Raw genomic sequence first — 15,847 nt, 5'->3', positions numbered from 1 at the left:
CTCAAGGGTGCCCACTTAGTGAGAGAATGTTCTCATTGGTAATTTTGTAGAAGTTATTTAATCCTCTATTATTTTCGTAGCCAATAGGTAACAAAACTTGTGATTGTTCTTGCAGCCAAGGCAGACACACTAGATCCCTATCCAAATGATGAATTCTAGTAAATTAGAATAATTTAGGCTTTGAATTCCCAATAGAATAGAGTTACCTTCCATTATTTACTTATGAGATTTATTTCTTTATTTCTAATAGAATAGCAATGAAAACCATGGTAACTTAGTCCATATACTATTTTGCACATTTGAAGACTACATCATTGGGTTTTGATAGATAAATGAACCTATAAATCAATTAATGACTTCTTAATGTATGTACAATCCATAAGTATGGGATAAATTACCCTTGTTATTAGTTTGATTAAGTAGGCAAGCAAATATATGCTTGACCAATTACTTATTATCTTTTATTTTTCTTAAACATCTATTGATAATATATTCCTTAATTGCTCATATTCAATCTATTACATATGTGATAATAAAATGGTATATGATGTGAACAATTTCTCAAGTGAATTTTACAAGAATCTTTACTTTAATTTCTAGCTATTAATATACATAAATTAAACATATAAATTCAACAATTAGATTTATCTATGAGGAATCTTTCATTGATGATGATGTTAATATTATAGGAAGTTACAAATTCAAACCAAAGTTAGACATGTGTTATCTTTCATAGGAGACACATTTTCTTTAAAAAAGAATGCAACAATTATTTCATAGGACATATGGGTAGTATCTTAAACCTAAATAAAGTTTATTGACTAGAGCACTCCTTGATTTTATACTGGGTAATAGCTTTGATGAAGTCTTTTTATGAAGTACTTTGGAAAATCAATATTTATTTCTATTTGTACATACTTTTTCTTTTAAATGTTTTACATTACATATGAAATCATTTTCTCTTACCAATTATCTCAAACACTATTTAATTGTTAGTATTATTATGAATGTTATGGCAACTTCTAATTCTTACGAAATATGCAATAAATCATGATAAATCTACGGTTAGTAGAAAAAGCACTAAAACAACATACGTTTTTGGATGTAATAATTGATCAATTTAATATTTATAATTATTTTTTTTGTTATATCTTTAGACTTGTGCAATGACATTCTATAACTAATTGTTAGATCATCATTAAGTGTAAATATTTATTAGTTACATACAATAGCACATTTGTATATTTTGATGATTATGATATTTAAGCTCTAAAGTAGTTATTTGGATGAACATCAATTATTTTTCATATATTTTCTTAAGAAGCCAAATAATATAATACATAAACTCTTTATTAAATAGATTATTCAAAACAAAGGTTCATCCACCATATTCATCTTATTTATGTATCTTAACAACTACACATACTTAATTAGCCTTTTTACATTTTGGCAATGATGATGCATTCGTAGATTCTAATTTTAAAATTGGATTTCTTTCAAAGAAGTTTGTTGGCTTCAACTCGAATCCTTCTGATACTGTTGGCATCACTGGAAAATCCTCTTGATATGGAATATGGTGGATACCCATAGTATACCACACCACTATGTCCCTATTCTCAATATCTCGATTCCTATAAAAATAACAATAACAATAACAATAATAAATAAACATGTGTAAAATAAATTCAAACTAACGAAGAAATATAAGTTCTAAATTTATTTCTTTATATATATATATATATATATATATATATATATATATATATATATATATATATATATATAGTCTAAAACATCAAATAAAATACTATTACTAATACTATATCACAACTTTGATTTAATAAGGATGTAACATTTTAACACTATTATTAATTCACCACTCACTTGCTTGTCCACACTGCTAATGTGTCATCTCCATGACTTTGATCCATGTAATCTCCACCAGCCCATTGCTCTGTGTGATTGTATTGACTAACCCACACCTGCACATAATAGTTAGATGAAGTGGAATAACCCACTTCAACAAATAATTAGGAATATTGTTTTTAATTTTATGCTTGAAAATAAGAATATTATGAATTAAATATTTTGTAATGATAATTATAAAAAAATGGTGGAATGCTCTCTTATCTTTATGGACTTTACTTGGTTATTAGTAAAAGATGCTCGGATTTGTGGATAGTCATCTAATGATAGAAGACTTGTTACAATTGAGCCAGGAACTAATCTGTATGCTATATCTTGTCCAACTTTACTTTTTTTGTTGGGGTTGATAACTAGGAGATCTGCTGGTTTCTTCACATCAAATTGGATTTTAGCATCATCTTCAGTCTTGGCAACCATCTTTTCAACTGTCCAATAACTCTTTCTTGGAGATTGGTCATCTGTAACATTCTTCCTCTTTAGCATGGTTTTCACAAAAGAATTTTCATAGCCATCCACATCCATATCCAAATAGAATGTTAGAAAATGGTCATGGAATGTGCCAATTGTGTTCTCTGCTAGTAAATTTCCATGTATGTCTTCATTTTCTTTTTCAATTTGGTCAAGGTGTGTGTAGCTTGTGGCCTTGTACTCAAGAATCCCTGAAAGTCCCACCTAAATTTTACTTTTGTATTAAAATTCAAATTGCAAAAAGATTTATACATAATATTATCTAAGATTAGACAATGTCATATTTCTAGGGCATTTGAAATATAGGAAAACTAAAATTATCTCGTTAGACATCTTGGTAAAAAAAAATCATAAAAGTATATTGAATCTATTATCGAAAAAAATTGCAAACCCACGAGAAAGACAAATTCTTCCTAAAGAGATAAGGACGGATTTGTGTTGGTAACTTACATTGCCACGAACAACACCATTTTTCTTGAATTCCCAATCAAGAATGTAATCATAATTTCCCACAGTGGCAACCATTCTCACCACTAAAGTTACTTCAGGTCTTACTTCTGTCACCTATAAATCAACCAAGAATATTAGCATATATGATCTACTAAAAATATTTAAAAAGTAAAATATAAACATTGAGTTGAAAGAAGGTCAAATAGATGAGAATACTACCAATTTGGAAGTATATTTAATACAAATGGAGACACTGTGATCATAAAAAATGAAATGATTGATCTATGTATGGATAGTTTTGTGAGTATTGCCTACTTTACAATTTTGCTTTTCATTGACAATATAAACATGTCAAAATTATGCATTACAAAGAAAATTTTAATGAGTGTGTATCAATAAAAAAATTCTCATTTTCAAACAAAAAATGATCTTGAAAGAAAAATCCTTAATCAAATGTTAATAAAATTAAAAAATAAGAACATGTCAAAACCTTAATAATATATCAAAATAATTAATTAGATGATAAAACATGACAACTTTTGTAACGTAAGATATGGATAGAGTAATTTTAACATTTTAAAATATTAAAGTGACTAATTTTTTAATGATTAAACTAAAATATTATCAACATTAATAATCATAAATAAATTTAAACAATAAAAATATATTGTTGACTATTGAATCTTAACTATTGTTTATTCTAAATATTTGAGGTTGAAAGGTTAAAGCTCTTAAATATCCTCCCTATCACTTTCTTGGTTGGCAATACGATGTTATACAAGTCATGATTAAAGTTTGAATATTGGTAGCCATCTCTCTCAATTGTTTTCTCGGTGAAGATATTTTTTTGTCCCCTAATGCAGTCCGTCTCTATATTCACGTTTGTCAAAAAACACAGCTGGAAAATTGAAATGCACGATTAGACCAAGGGGCAGCATATGTGAATTATTTTTAAGGAATCTATAAAATATTCGAATATTTTAATTGACGGATTCATCAATAAACTTCATATTTTCTTCTTCTTGTTCTTATTTTTTTTTAATATATGATAACCTTTATAAACTTGATTTAATATAGGTTGACCTTTTCTTATGAACTACATGTAATAAATTGCCTTCAATTTTACCTCTCATTTCATCTTTAGTATTTAATTTAAATCATTACATATTTTAAGCTACTTTTTAGGTTATACAACATAAAAATAATTGGTTTATTAGTTATAAATTATTTTGTTAATAGTTTATACTAGTGAGTTATAATGTGGATTATTATTTTTAATTATCTTATCTAATTGTTTAATTTTTTATTCTACTGAAATTTAATAATTTTAAGTTCTTTTTAGAGTTTGATGTATAATTGTATTATTTTATTTTATCTATTTTGACAAATTTTCATTTATACACACTATCATATTTGACCATATTGTATCTATTTCTTGACATACTCTCACACACATCCATAGTCAACATACTCATTTCCCATCTCGATATTAATGTTTAGTTGATTTAACTCTATGTCAATGGTATAGACATAAGTTCAATCTTACACCTATAGGAATGAATGGAAAAGGAAATCAAAGTTGTTCACCCCATCCATTTGGTTCTTAGTGTGAACCTAATTGGTAGAGATTTTGTACTTACAACTATGTTGTGATATTTAAATATAATCATTTGCACATTGACACACATCCTATACTTATTTTGGTCACCTAGAATCATTGCATTCAAGGAAAACTTATTAGAGGAAATTTTAATTAGTACACTAAAGGAATATCATTTACTCTCTAAAATTCACAAAAAATTCACTCTCCATGGGTTGAGCTAGAAGAACTTGCTTCTTGCAATTTGATAACCTCTCTAACTTTTTATATATACCATTAGTTCTCGATGACTAACAATAAGTAAAAAATTCTTCTACTATACTTCCCATATACCTTGTTCCTAAACTATTACTGTAACATGTGTGAATCGTGGATATATGATGATAGCTTATTGTCTAATACTATTTCAAAAGATTTTGAAGATTATGTTAATGCTTCTTTTGATTGCTACCTCTTCATCTATACATTTGATATTTTGAGAAAGATTTTTTTGAAACAATTTGAGCTTACTAGAGACCTAAAGATTACCATTTTCAATCTATTTCAGTCTCCAAAAACACAATAGATACATCTCTATTATATAATTTAAACTTAATCCTAATTCCCTTCTATAATCTGAAATTGTTAAAAACAAATGATAATCTATAACTTTTCATAATCAATATATACACTAAATAACAGTCCACTAATGGATACTTCAATTATTGTGAATATTGTAACTTTCTTGTAAACATAATCTCTGTTTTATTAAGTTATCTAAATACCGGTTTGCATTTTTAAAATTGTCTAATTTCTTCATGAACCATTATACGTTTCTAATAGTTCTTTGCTACTAATTTCTTTAAAATTTTTCTGATAATAAACAGCAAGCTGATTTTAAAAAACTCAGTGAAGTATGCAACAAATTAATAATATGAAATTTTTACAATTTCTAATGTCAATCATATTGTTTCATGAATCCAATTATAACAGATTGTCTTCTTATCCACTCTTGCATTCTCAGAGATTTTCTTCTTGTCCACTCTTGAATCCATACAGATTTTCTTGTTATCCAAACTCTCAGTCATATGATAGATCTAAGATGTTGATTCAATAAATAAAAAAATCCCAAATTCAAAAAAAGTATAGCGAATTCCTTAAAAAATTCTAATAAAATAAATTAATAAGAAACTTGCTTACCACTAAATTTGGAATCCCTGTTTCTGTATGCCTCCATGAAACATCTCCAGCATATCTTTCAAATATACAGAAAACATTCTCAACCACAACAGGTTTTCCATCAGCTCCTGCATAAACAGCATCCATGTAATGTGCATATCTTGGACAATCATTCAATGGTTGCAGAGAAACTGAACTCTGCCCGAGACCAAATTCTCCATTATCAAAAAACGTTTTATAATACCATTCTTGGGATGGATCCATGTAAGGAACAAATAGCTCTGAAATAAATCCCCTGTACATGACACTCCTGAATCTTCTCTTCTCATCGTCATAAACATCAGCTGTAGAAATAACAGGCCCTGCTTTCACATCAAACCCAACGTGGAATTTCCAGTTAGCCCACTCTACCATATGACCGTGGACTTTAAAACTCGGCCCCTCTGGCTGCTCTATTGAAATTGGCTTTGTTTTGGGCCCTAATGGTTTCTGCTGACTTGATTCCCTATAATCTGTTCCTTGGGCTTTTGGCATTGGGACTTTCACTCTATCTATATAATCTGTGATTTTCATTTCATCTAAATCTACCACTATTGTAACACCTTCAACGGGCCTTGCATATATGTTAACAGATCCTTTGTTATAAAAACACAAGAGATTGAGGATTCTCTTCCCTTGCTTCTTTTGCCCAAACCATCCTACAGAAAAAGTGCTGCAGACAACTGATTTTATATCAAGGCCCCTCTTTTTAATGGACTCTATGAATGGAGGATACTCCATAGCCAATGTGATTGCTTTAACTTGCTCCTCTATTGTGAAAATGGGGTACCCAAATCCATTATAGACTTTGTCATAAACAAGTGATTTTGATGTTAGGTCTACAAGAATCTGATGGGTTTCTCCTGGGATTCTTGCAATTACATTGGCTTTTCTTGGAGGGAGAGGAGATGACCCATTTTTCCATTCATAAACAGCCTTCTTCTCTGGTGTTTCTAGGGCCATGTATTGGAAGCTTATGTTCTTGTGATGGCCTAGCTTAGACTTTAGGATTATGTTTCTAACATGGTTGATTTCAGAGGCTGTGAGAGGATCCAGAGGATGTTTTCTAGCACTGCCATAATGGCTACTGAATGCAAGTACCAATAAACTCAGTAGAACAATACTAGTTGATCGCATCTTTGCGCCAAACAAATTAGTCTAGGAATCAAGTCTTAGTATGTGATATTTAAGCCATTTGCAAATTAGATACTTTGACAGACAGAATAGATACTTTCGCTAAGGATCCAAGGTGTGATCTAGAATGCAATATTTTCTTAGTCACTGGTCAGAGAATGATGTATAGAACTTGGCTTGAGAGCCGTGTATGATCAGAGTTGGCTTGCAAGAAAAAACTGTTATCGTTGAAACTTCAAATGTTGATGTTTTGACTGGTCAATATTCAACATTTGAAGCAAAATGAAATTAAAAAAGCTTAACAAGAAGAGTAATGGAAATCTAACATTACATGTTGCATAAGAAACAAGTAAAACACAACTGGCCAAACACGAAAGTCTATAGGGTTACAGATCATAAATATATACTAGTGAATTGCCCCCATATGATATATATAAAAGACGACAAACAACTACACCAAAAACAGACTACACCAAGTGAATGAGAGAGTTAATATGACAGTGACAACAATTGACCAAAATGATACAGATGTAAGACAATCAAGAAGCTCATTAATCCGCATTCTCCAACTGACATGTAGAACTTGTCTCCAAAGCAACCCTATCTCCATTTTTCCTCATATGAAAATAGTTTGAAGGGTCATTATAGGAGACACACTTTGTCAAGCAATACAATCTTTTTAATAATAAGATTTATCTATATAATTAGTAAGTTTAGAGGAGATTACGAGGTAAGTAATGGGTAAAGTGTATGATACGGTATGTAAATATTAAAATAAAGTTTATTCATATTATTTTGGAAGTTAAAGTCATTTTTAATTAGATTTTTATAGTGGTAGTTTTAAATGATAAATTTTTTTGTATGAATATGCTTTTTAAATTTTCATACTTATCTAATCTTGTTTATCTTCTTTCATTTTGTTAGCTTATGTATATTGTATTAATATTTATAAATAAAAGTTTATTACATTATTGTGAGGTCAAAGTCATCTTCGGACTTTTATATTCTAGTTTTAATCTATAATAAAGTTGTGTAGAAGTATAATAAAGTTGTGTAGAAGTGGCTTCTACTTTTCGATTTTGTAAACATGGATGTATTGACTTTTTAATTTTTTCATGTGAATATTATTGGTACACACAATGTTTACAATCTATTTTAGATTTGTTGGTAATTTATACATGAGAGTAATTAATAAGAATATTCTTTATTTAAAAACTAAAATTACAAAATAACCCTCTCCGAAACTAAAAATAACTTAAAAAAATGAAAATACAATAAAGCTAGTATTCAATAGTTTGAAGTAAAATAGAACAATACTTGAGTAAATAAAATAATTATAAAATACAAGTTATACTTAATTTAAATTATAACTTAATTTAAAGTATAATTAATCTTAAGATTAAAAATAATTATTTTATCAAGCAATAAAATAGGAAGGGTCATTGTAAAATAGGAGACACTTTGTGAAGTAATAATTTTTTTAATATGATTTATCTATATACTTAGTATGTTTAGAGGAGATTTTTAAAGCAAATAAAGCATAAAGTGCATATATAATATGATAATACTAGTAGTTGCATGCTTTTGTGCTTGATAGGTGCTTGATAATAAATTTATTTTTAAAGCGAATAAATTAGATTATTAATAATTTTCAATTAAAAAATATGATTTACAAAAATATTTTAAAAAGATTAATATATTATTTATTTAAACTCAATTTATCAAATATGAATAAAATATTCATTTAAAAAAATTTCAATGAAAAATTAATAAGAGAAATACAAAAAAATAATATGAAAGAAATAACAACTCCTCTAACAAATATTCTATTGGCTAAATAAATTATAAAAACTAAAAATCAATATTTAAAGGAAAAACTAAACTAATCTAAAAAAATAAATTATAATAATTTAAAAAAAAACCAAAATCAATTTAAAAAATCAAAAGTTAAAAAAAGAGATCACAAAATGAGCTAAAATGGATAAAAAATTATAATTAAAAATGGAGATAACAACTAATGAATATGAAAAAAATGAGTTAAAAGTGGTCAAAAAATAATTTACGGAAGAGCTGATAATTTCCTAGCCAAACTGTGAACTAACAACTTTTCCATAAAAAAAAATTAACTTATGGCAAGAAAGCTCTCACAAATAGCCTATCAACTAAATTATTTTGAAAAATGATTAGTAATATTTTTGGGGGCCAAAGTCATTTTTATAATTTTATAGTGACAATTTTAAATGATAAAATACTTGTATGGATGTGTTTTGAAAAAAACCAGAAACTATTAGAATGATTTAGAATAACTGAGAAGGGGGCGAATCAGTTATCCTCGAGTCCATATGTACCAATTGAACCTTTAATAACCTCAAATAATTCAGATCCAAACACTTAGTAGCTCCATCTCTATGGAAAATAATTAGTAACATAAAATTGTAGTCCATTGTCCTAATATTAACAAATTTGTAGAATGTAAAACATTAATAGTAAAACATTTGAGATAACATCCACACAAGTATGAAACTAGGATTTAAATGGAAACCCAATTTGGAAAAAACCACTAGTAACATGTCACCAATTTTTCACTCTTCTAAAGTGAGCTTTGTCAGGAGCCAACCCTATTAAAGGTTAAAAAATATACTGTTAAATCTGACCTTGTTAAATAATTTAATCACTTTGGTAGGAGTGGCCTTTTAGAGGGCTTAAAAACATTCCATTATAATGCCACCTTGATTAAAGGATTTACATATGACTATTAGATAACCTTGATTAAAGGATTTCAATAATGATACAATGGTTAGAAAGTAACAACAGACTGATCTGACAAATACAACTCACTTTACAAATATAGATCACAATTTCATCCAATAAATGACTCATTGATTGGCCTCCATTGACATCTCCATAACTAATTCACTTGGAAATCCTTGAAGCAATCACTCTTCACCTCAACTCTTCACTGTTCTACCTTCTTCTCAAGTTCACTAATCAACAAAATCAATAACTACTCCAACCTTGTTAAGGTTTTGACCAACTCTGCTAACATTTTCAAGTTTAGCCCTTGTATCCCCTTAAATAGGAAATTTTAATCTTTTTCCACTTAAACATCACTGTAGATCTTAGGGGTTGGTTAGATTCATCAAATCCTTCCATTATTTTGTCTCATCTTTTATCTTCTAGAAACTTCTGTAAACTTCTCCTTGAATTCTTGCATAAAAATTCTCAAACATGGTTTACCTAGAATTAAATGTTTTAGTCACACTTTCTATATTCCAAGAAATCAACTATGTCAGCTGGAAATCATGATTTCCTAATAATTTGTAAATTTTTTTCCCTTGACAAATATTGTGTTCTACACTCAATCATCATTGGATTACTTATTCACTACTAACTATTCTATTTTGCACATTTATTGACACTCAGTCAATACTAATACTTTGATGACACTATATTTTTCTTGACTTATATAGTCACTTGGTCAAGTCTAGCACCACTTGGCATAAACTTCAAGTTCATTAATCTTCTATTCTTTTGCTTGGTCAAGTCTATGCATATGGTCAATCTTTGATCACTTCTTCTAGGCTTCAATACAACTATCTTCTTCACTTAGGTTATGATTAAACAATCATATTATCTTGTCAAAGTCTACCTAATCAAGTGCCCATTATAGTTCATCATAACTTAACCTTTCCTCTAGGTCCTTTTGTTACGTCTTCTTCTTAAATCCTCTTCATCAATCATCTTGATATGGAACTCTACTTAGATAACAACCTATCTTACCAATAAGGTTTGATATCAATGACAATATAAAACTTTTCTCAATTGTAGTTTCCAACAATCTCCCTCTTTGGTATTGATGGCAACACCTATAGTTACCATGCAATCCAAAACATGTAACTTCTTTGAGCATCTCCCTTTGCATTCAGTATCAGACATTCATTAATATCCTTAGTTTCATTCAAATTCTCATGTCTGTGTCTAACAATCTCCCCTTCTAGTTTCATTCCGATTCTCATCTATGTAGTTTTGATATGCAACATATAAGCTCCCTATTTCATAATAGATAATGAAATCAACCAACTTCCTTTGTACTGTTGGAAATACCTTATTACATATATTCTTCCTCTTTGCAACATCTCTTATTGAATAATTCCCCCTTCATAAGTATCTCTTCTCTCCATATGGTAATTGTATATTATCTATAATGCCCCACCTGGAGATCCTTGGAACAAGGATAAATAAAAGCTAAAGCACATTTTTTTTTGAAGTAATAAGCATGGATTCAAAAAACATCAACATGCAATTGATCAAATGACCACAACAAAAGACTTAACCAAGCAATCTCGACATCCAATGAATCTCCAAGTGTCACTACTTACCAATGTGACCAAAATCAACTATTAAAGTTTACACAAACATGAAACCAATAATCTCTAACTTTTTGAGGCCTAGAAAGGAGCGCAACCCCAAAGGGTACCCAAAACACCCTTTCACTCTCAACCAAATTTTTGGAGATGCCTACTATTTTCCTAAGCAAGTTTTTGCAAATAAATCAAGTGATACTTTTCCAGTCTCATATGCCATTTCATAGTACTACTAGTTGATACTTTTCTAGTATTATGCAATAGGCCTTACTACTACTACACAATACTTTTAGGCAATGCACGATACACCTTACTAATACTATATGATACTTTTCTAGTGTTGCACGATAGAATTTAATACTACTAGCCGATACTTTCTTGGTCATATGACATTTATCTTTAAGGCCTGTGATACTTTTCTAGTATTACCCTTTTGTAAAATTTTGTCACCTAGGTTTGCAAGGAAATAGCCTGATGAGAAATTTAAAGGGGAAAAGAGTTAGAACTTCCACACCAGGTAGTATCAGATCCACAATAATCCTTGAGGAGTAAACACTCAAAATCATAATGAAGATCGCATAATTCTAACATCTCAACAATAACATCTAATCCAAGAATCTAATGTGATCATGCAAAAAGAAACATCATAGTGAACATACAATAAATAGCCTTTCTCTATGAACTAAAATAATATAAATCACATGAAAACATACTTCAAAAGAAATGGAGAACCATTTGAGCATCCAGCTCTAGAACTGAACATGGAAAAAGGTCAACTTTGTATGCCCATCCCTAGTAGTGGTAAAGGTAGCTACACCTCCCAACGGTTGTTGGAGATAGTGATCTGAACTCAAACACACATAAAGAAAATCATCCATGGCTAACACCCACACCAAACAATATAGAGGATTGAAACTGAGATCATGAGACAATGCAATACAATAGGTCCTTGTCAGACACTCTATGGGTCTACTATGTAGGGACTCTAGTGGAGATAGATGGCTTGGGATTGTGGAAGCCAAGCTAACATTTAATGGAAATAGTCCCTCGAGAGGCCATAGTGCTATGTCTCCAGATGAGCTACATAGACATTAAGCCCTTGGATAAATTGATGAGCACATACCTTCGGATGACCTATACAGGTACATAGTATTTTGTTATCTTAGTTAATTACCCATGAGTTTATTTAGTTATCACTTATTAAAAACTTCTACACACATACCTTATCTATAACATGACCTAAGGTTATGAGAGAAGCCCCTCCACCAACCTACCCTACATACCCATGCTCATCACATGATGAATGCCCATAGGCAATACATTTTCCAACCCAACCCCAATGAACAAAACTCAACCAACAAGAAATTAGGAGCTTAGGTCTCACAAGACTAACAAGTTCATGATTACATACTCATGTGTGGGCACACCAACTACATGATGATCATAGTAACAAGGGCTAGATGAGAAATATATAAAACACCAATAAAACAGATCACTCAAATGGTCTATATCAAGGAGTATGGATTTGACATGAATTCCAATTCAAAAAATACATCAAGGGTTGGGAAGATATCCCTACATATAATTTGGATCCATGACCAACTTCCATGCCAAGAAAACTCGAGAAAACTAGGTGACACACAAATTGAGGCAAAAAAATGACAAAAAACTTGAAATTAAAACCCATTATGTCGTTGGGTATAAAAGTCAAAATTATCAAATAAAATATGGGTTTATATTATGTATGCAAAAAGTACCAACATAACGGCACAAAATCCCAAACCCTTAAGTCCAAAAAGGGACAAACACTAATTATTGCCCAACCGGGTAGAGCCAACATGCAGAAATAGAGGGGAACTCTAGTTCTTTGCCTCCAAAAAATTTACTACTAGAAATAGACACTAAAATAGATCAAAAAAAAAAAGGGAGAGCCCTACCTCACAGCTAAAATTGCTAAAATAGGAGCACATAAAATAAAATAATTGCCGTGCGGTCACCACCAAAAATCTTGGAAAATGAAGGTCTCCTCGAGTTGAATCCAACAGGTTCAACCTCGCGATGATCCCATGTTAGTAGCTCCTACATCAAATAGAATGGTAAATCCCTTAGAGAAGATTTTGGAATTTGCTCTCCAAATTTCTAATTTGCAAGTGAGAATTGTGGAAATAATTCCCTTTTGGGATATATATTCACTTTTAAATTTGGAATGTAATATTAGGAATTTATTTGGCTCACTAAAATAACCCTTTTCCAACCCAGACAAAATTGTGCAATTCCAATTAAATGATATTCAACTACAACAAAACTCTTAGGAATTACAATAATTAAATGAAATATAAATTTTCCTTAAACTATTTATATCACAAAATTCTTTAATAATTTTTGTGACAATTGCGAACCTTTAAATGCACAGACATGCTCGTGAGTCTAATCACATAATGCAAATGAGTTCAGATTTATTTGATCATCTTAGGGTTAATTAATCAATTAAATAGATTACACCAACCATACAAGGACAACATTTGGTAGGTAAGAACAACCAAATCACTAACTCCATGTTCCACTATCGGGGATATAAATTTGTACATTGAACAACACAATCAAGTGAAAATGCATATAATAATATAGCGAAAGCAATAAATACATTAAATCACATTAAAATAATCTATTTAAATCACTCATTGCATCATAAAACATCTCAAAGCAAGAATAAAGTAAATAGCCATAGCATCAACTCAAAGTATCCAGAATCTAGTAAGTCCATCATATAATAATAAATAAAGTATATGTCTAAATAAAAAAGAATCTTATTTTGGGGAAAATGGCATGCACTAAAAGATGGGAAAATGATGTCACTTTGTAGGTCTGGAACCTTTTTTTGTTATATTTTGTTACATGTATCCACATGAATATGAATATTTTATCACAAGTATCAGTTAAAATCATTGTTTCCTTCATAATTTAGGTTAAAAAAGGTGTATTTTTTCCATTGATCATCTTGTAGACCCTAGATAGTTGAGATAGCCCACTTTACCAAAGGACATGTGTTACAAGGTACATGTTCTAGAGTGTTTTTTTTCAATATTTTTTCATTAATTGCATTAATTTCATAAAATTACTTTATTAAATCTAGCAAAAGCACAATATTCAAAATCTAATGTTTAATTCCATATGTATAGTAATGCTTCAAATATATAAATCCACATCACAAATGCAACATTTTATTAAATAATTTATTATCAAAGTTATACGCAATGACATAACTTTGTAATTGTAATCCAGTTAAATATCAATCCTTTCCATAATTATGTAAAAATATATAGTTCCTTCCTCTCATTCTCTTCTATGGATGATTTTCCAGATTGAAGGAAGGATATACAGGTTACAATCATGAATTGCATAGAGCTAAAATGTATTTGAAATAGACATTGTTTTTGAATTTAAATTTCCTATCACCAATAGATGTACTTGTATGTTTCAATGATTTTTACCTTTGTTGTGATTTTTTTAATAATTTTTCATATCTTATTCTATGTATTCATATGTTGGAAATATAAGAGAAGTAACTGAGAGGGGAGGGGTGAATCAGTTACCACTAAAATAAACACCAGATCCTTTATATGTCAACACATAATACAAACTTTAGTGAAAATACTGATGCTCAGAAAACACATAGGCACTCGGTTTACACTAGTAATATGTTGTAACTTGAAAAATTCTTAACATGTAAATCTTATGATTTTTTTGTGATAACCTTACTTAACCTAGTTTCATACATATAAAAGAAATAGCATGTACACAAGTGACACCAAGATTTAACATGGAAACCTAATTTGGGAAAACCCACCAATTGTAACTAGTTACTATTTTTCACTCTTCTGAAGTGAGCCCCGTTAACCCTATTTTATTACAAAACGTATTATTAGGTGTGACCCTATTAGAGGATTTAATCACTTGTTAAGAGTAGACTTGTTAAAGGTTTTTAGACACTTCAATCTAGAAATGCCACCATGTTAGAGGATTTACAAATAATTGCTAAGCCAACTCTATTAAGAGATTTAGATCACCACTACAATGGTTAGTGAGTAACAATGAGATGACCTGATTTCTAATGTAACTAAAATTTTGATATAGATCTTAATTCTAGCTTTTGCACTTGATCATTTATGATCAAATGTATTTTTGCAACTCCATAAGGATATTCTACTTATCCTTCTAATTCACTTCCTCATAGCATCTTCTATATTTCAATTCACTTACACACATTCAATCCTCAACTTGACTTTATGTTTATATCTTATACATTATCATGTTATCTTGAATACAACTAAGAATAATTAATATTCATCTCCTCAGCTGACTAGAACCTAAAAACAAATCTATTGAACTCAATATGCCAAAACAAGAAAAATCATTGTTATTCAACCTTTCTTTTTAGATATTAATACACAAACAATTTTCCTAGGTTAAATGAGTGAACTTAGTTAATATTGCATATTCACAAAGTTCCTTTGGCAACTAAATGATCTCAATCAACATTGGTTCCATCCAACTTTTCTTTCACTAATAGAGTGAGCTCAATTAACACTCAACTTTTATGAACTTCTCTTTGTCACCCAAGTGAACTCAGTAGACACTATCTTCTAAACTTCGAAAACTTTGGAATACTTGGTAGACATAGGAAATTATCTTCATCACTCAAGTTAGC

At 29.7% G+C, this 15,847-nt stretch overlaps 1 protein-coding gene across 1 annotated transcript; it reads right to left on the bottom strand.

Annotated features, from left to right (window-relative positions):
* Positions 1-1,329: 1,329 nt before the first annotated feature.
* LOC149540169 (primary amine oxidase-like) lies at positions 1,330-6,919 on the bottom strand. The gene is made up of 5 exons (XM_089801328.1): positions 5,624-6,919; positions 2,845-2,958; positions 2,146-2,598; positions 1,885-1,982; positions 1,330-1,631 (listed from the first exon to the last, which is right to left on the bottom strand). Exons 1-5 carry the CDS (start codon positions 6,776-6,778, stop codon positions 1,427-1,429), a joined length of 2,025 nt encoding a protein of 674 aa, XP_089657454.1. The 5' UTR covers positions 6,779-6,919; the 3' UTR covers positions 1,330-1,426.
* Between the last annotated feature and the right edge of the window lie 8,928 nt (positions 6,920-15,847).

Source organism: Cupressus sempervirens, chromosome 9 (assembly GCF_028749045.1).
Source record: "Cupressus sempervirens isolate cs-2001-9-10 chromosome 9, ASM2874904v1, whole genome shotgun sequence".
Classification (NCBI taxonomy): domain Eukaryota; kingdom Viridiplantae; phylum Streptophyta; class Pinopsida; order Cupressales; family Cupressaceae; genus Cupressus; species Cupressus sempervirens.
This window is presented reverse-complemented; position numbering and strand designations above follow the sequence as displayed.

Bases quoted from the DNA above. Each gene is read 5' to 3' on its own strand.
- LOC149540169 (XM_089801328.1), bottom strand. From the start codon at position 6,778: ATGCGATCAACTAGTATTGTTCTACTGAGTTTATTGGTACTTGCATTC. The intron at 2,599-2,844 runs GTAAGTTACCAA...AGTAAAATTTAG, and splicing joins ATGGTGTTGTTCGTGGCAAT to GTGGGACTTTCAGGGATTCT. The intron at 1,983-2,145 runs GTAAAGTCCATA...TATTATGTGCAG, and splicing joins CATCTTTTACTAATAACCAA to GTGTGGGTTAGTCAATACAA.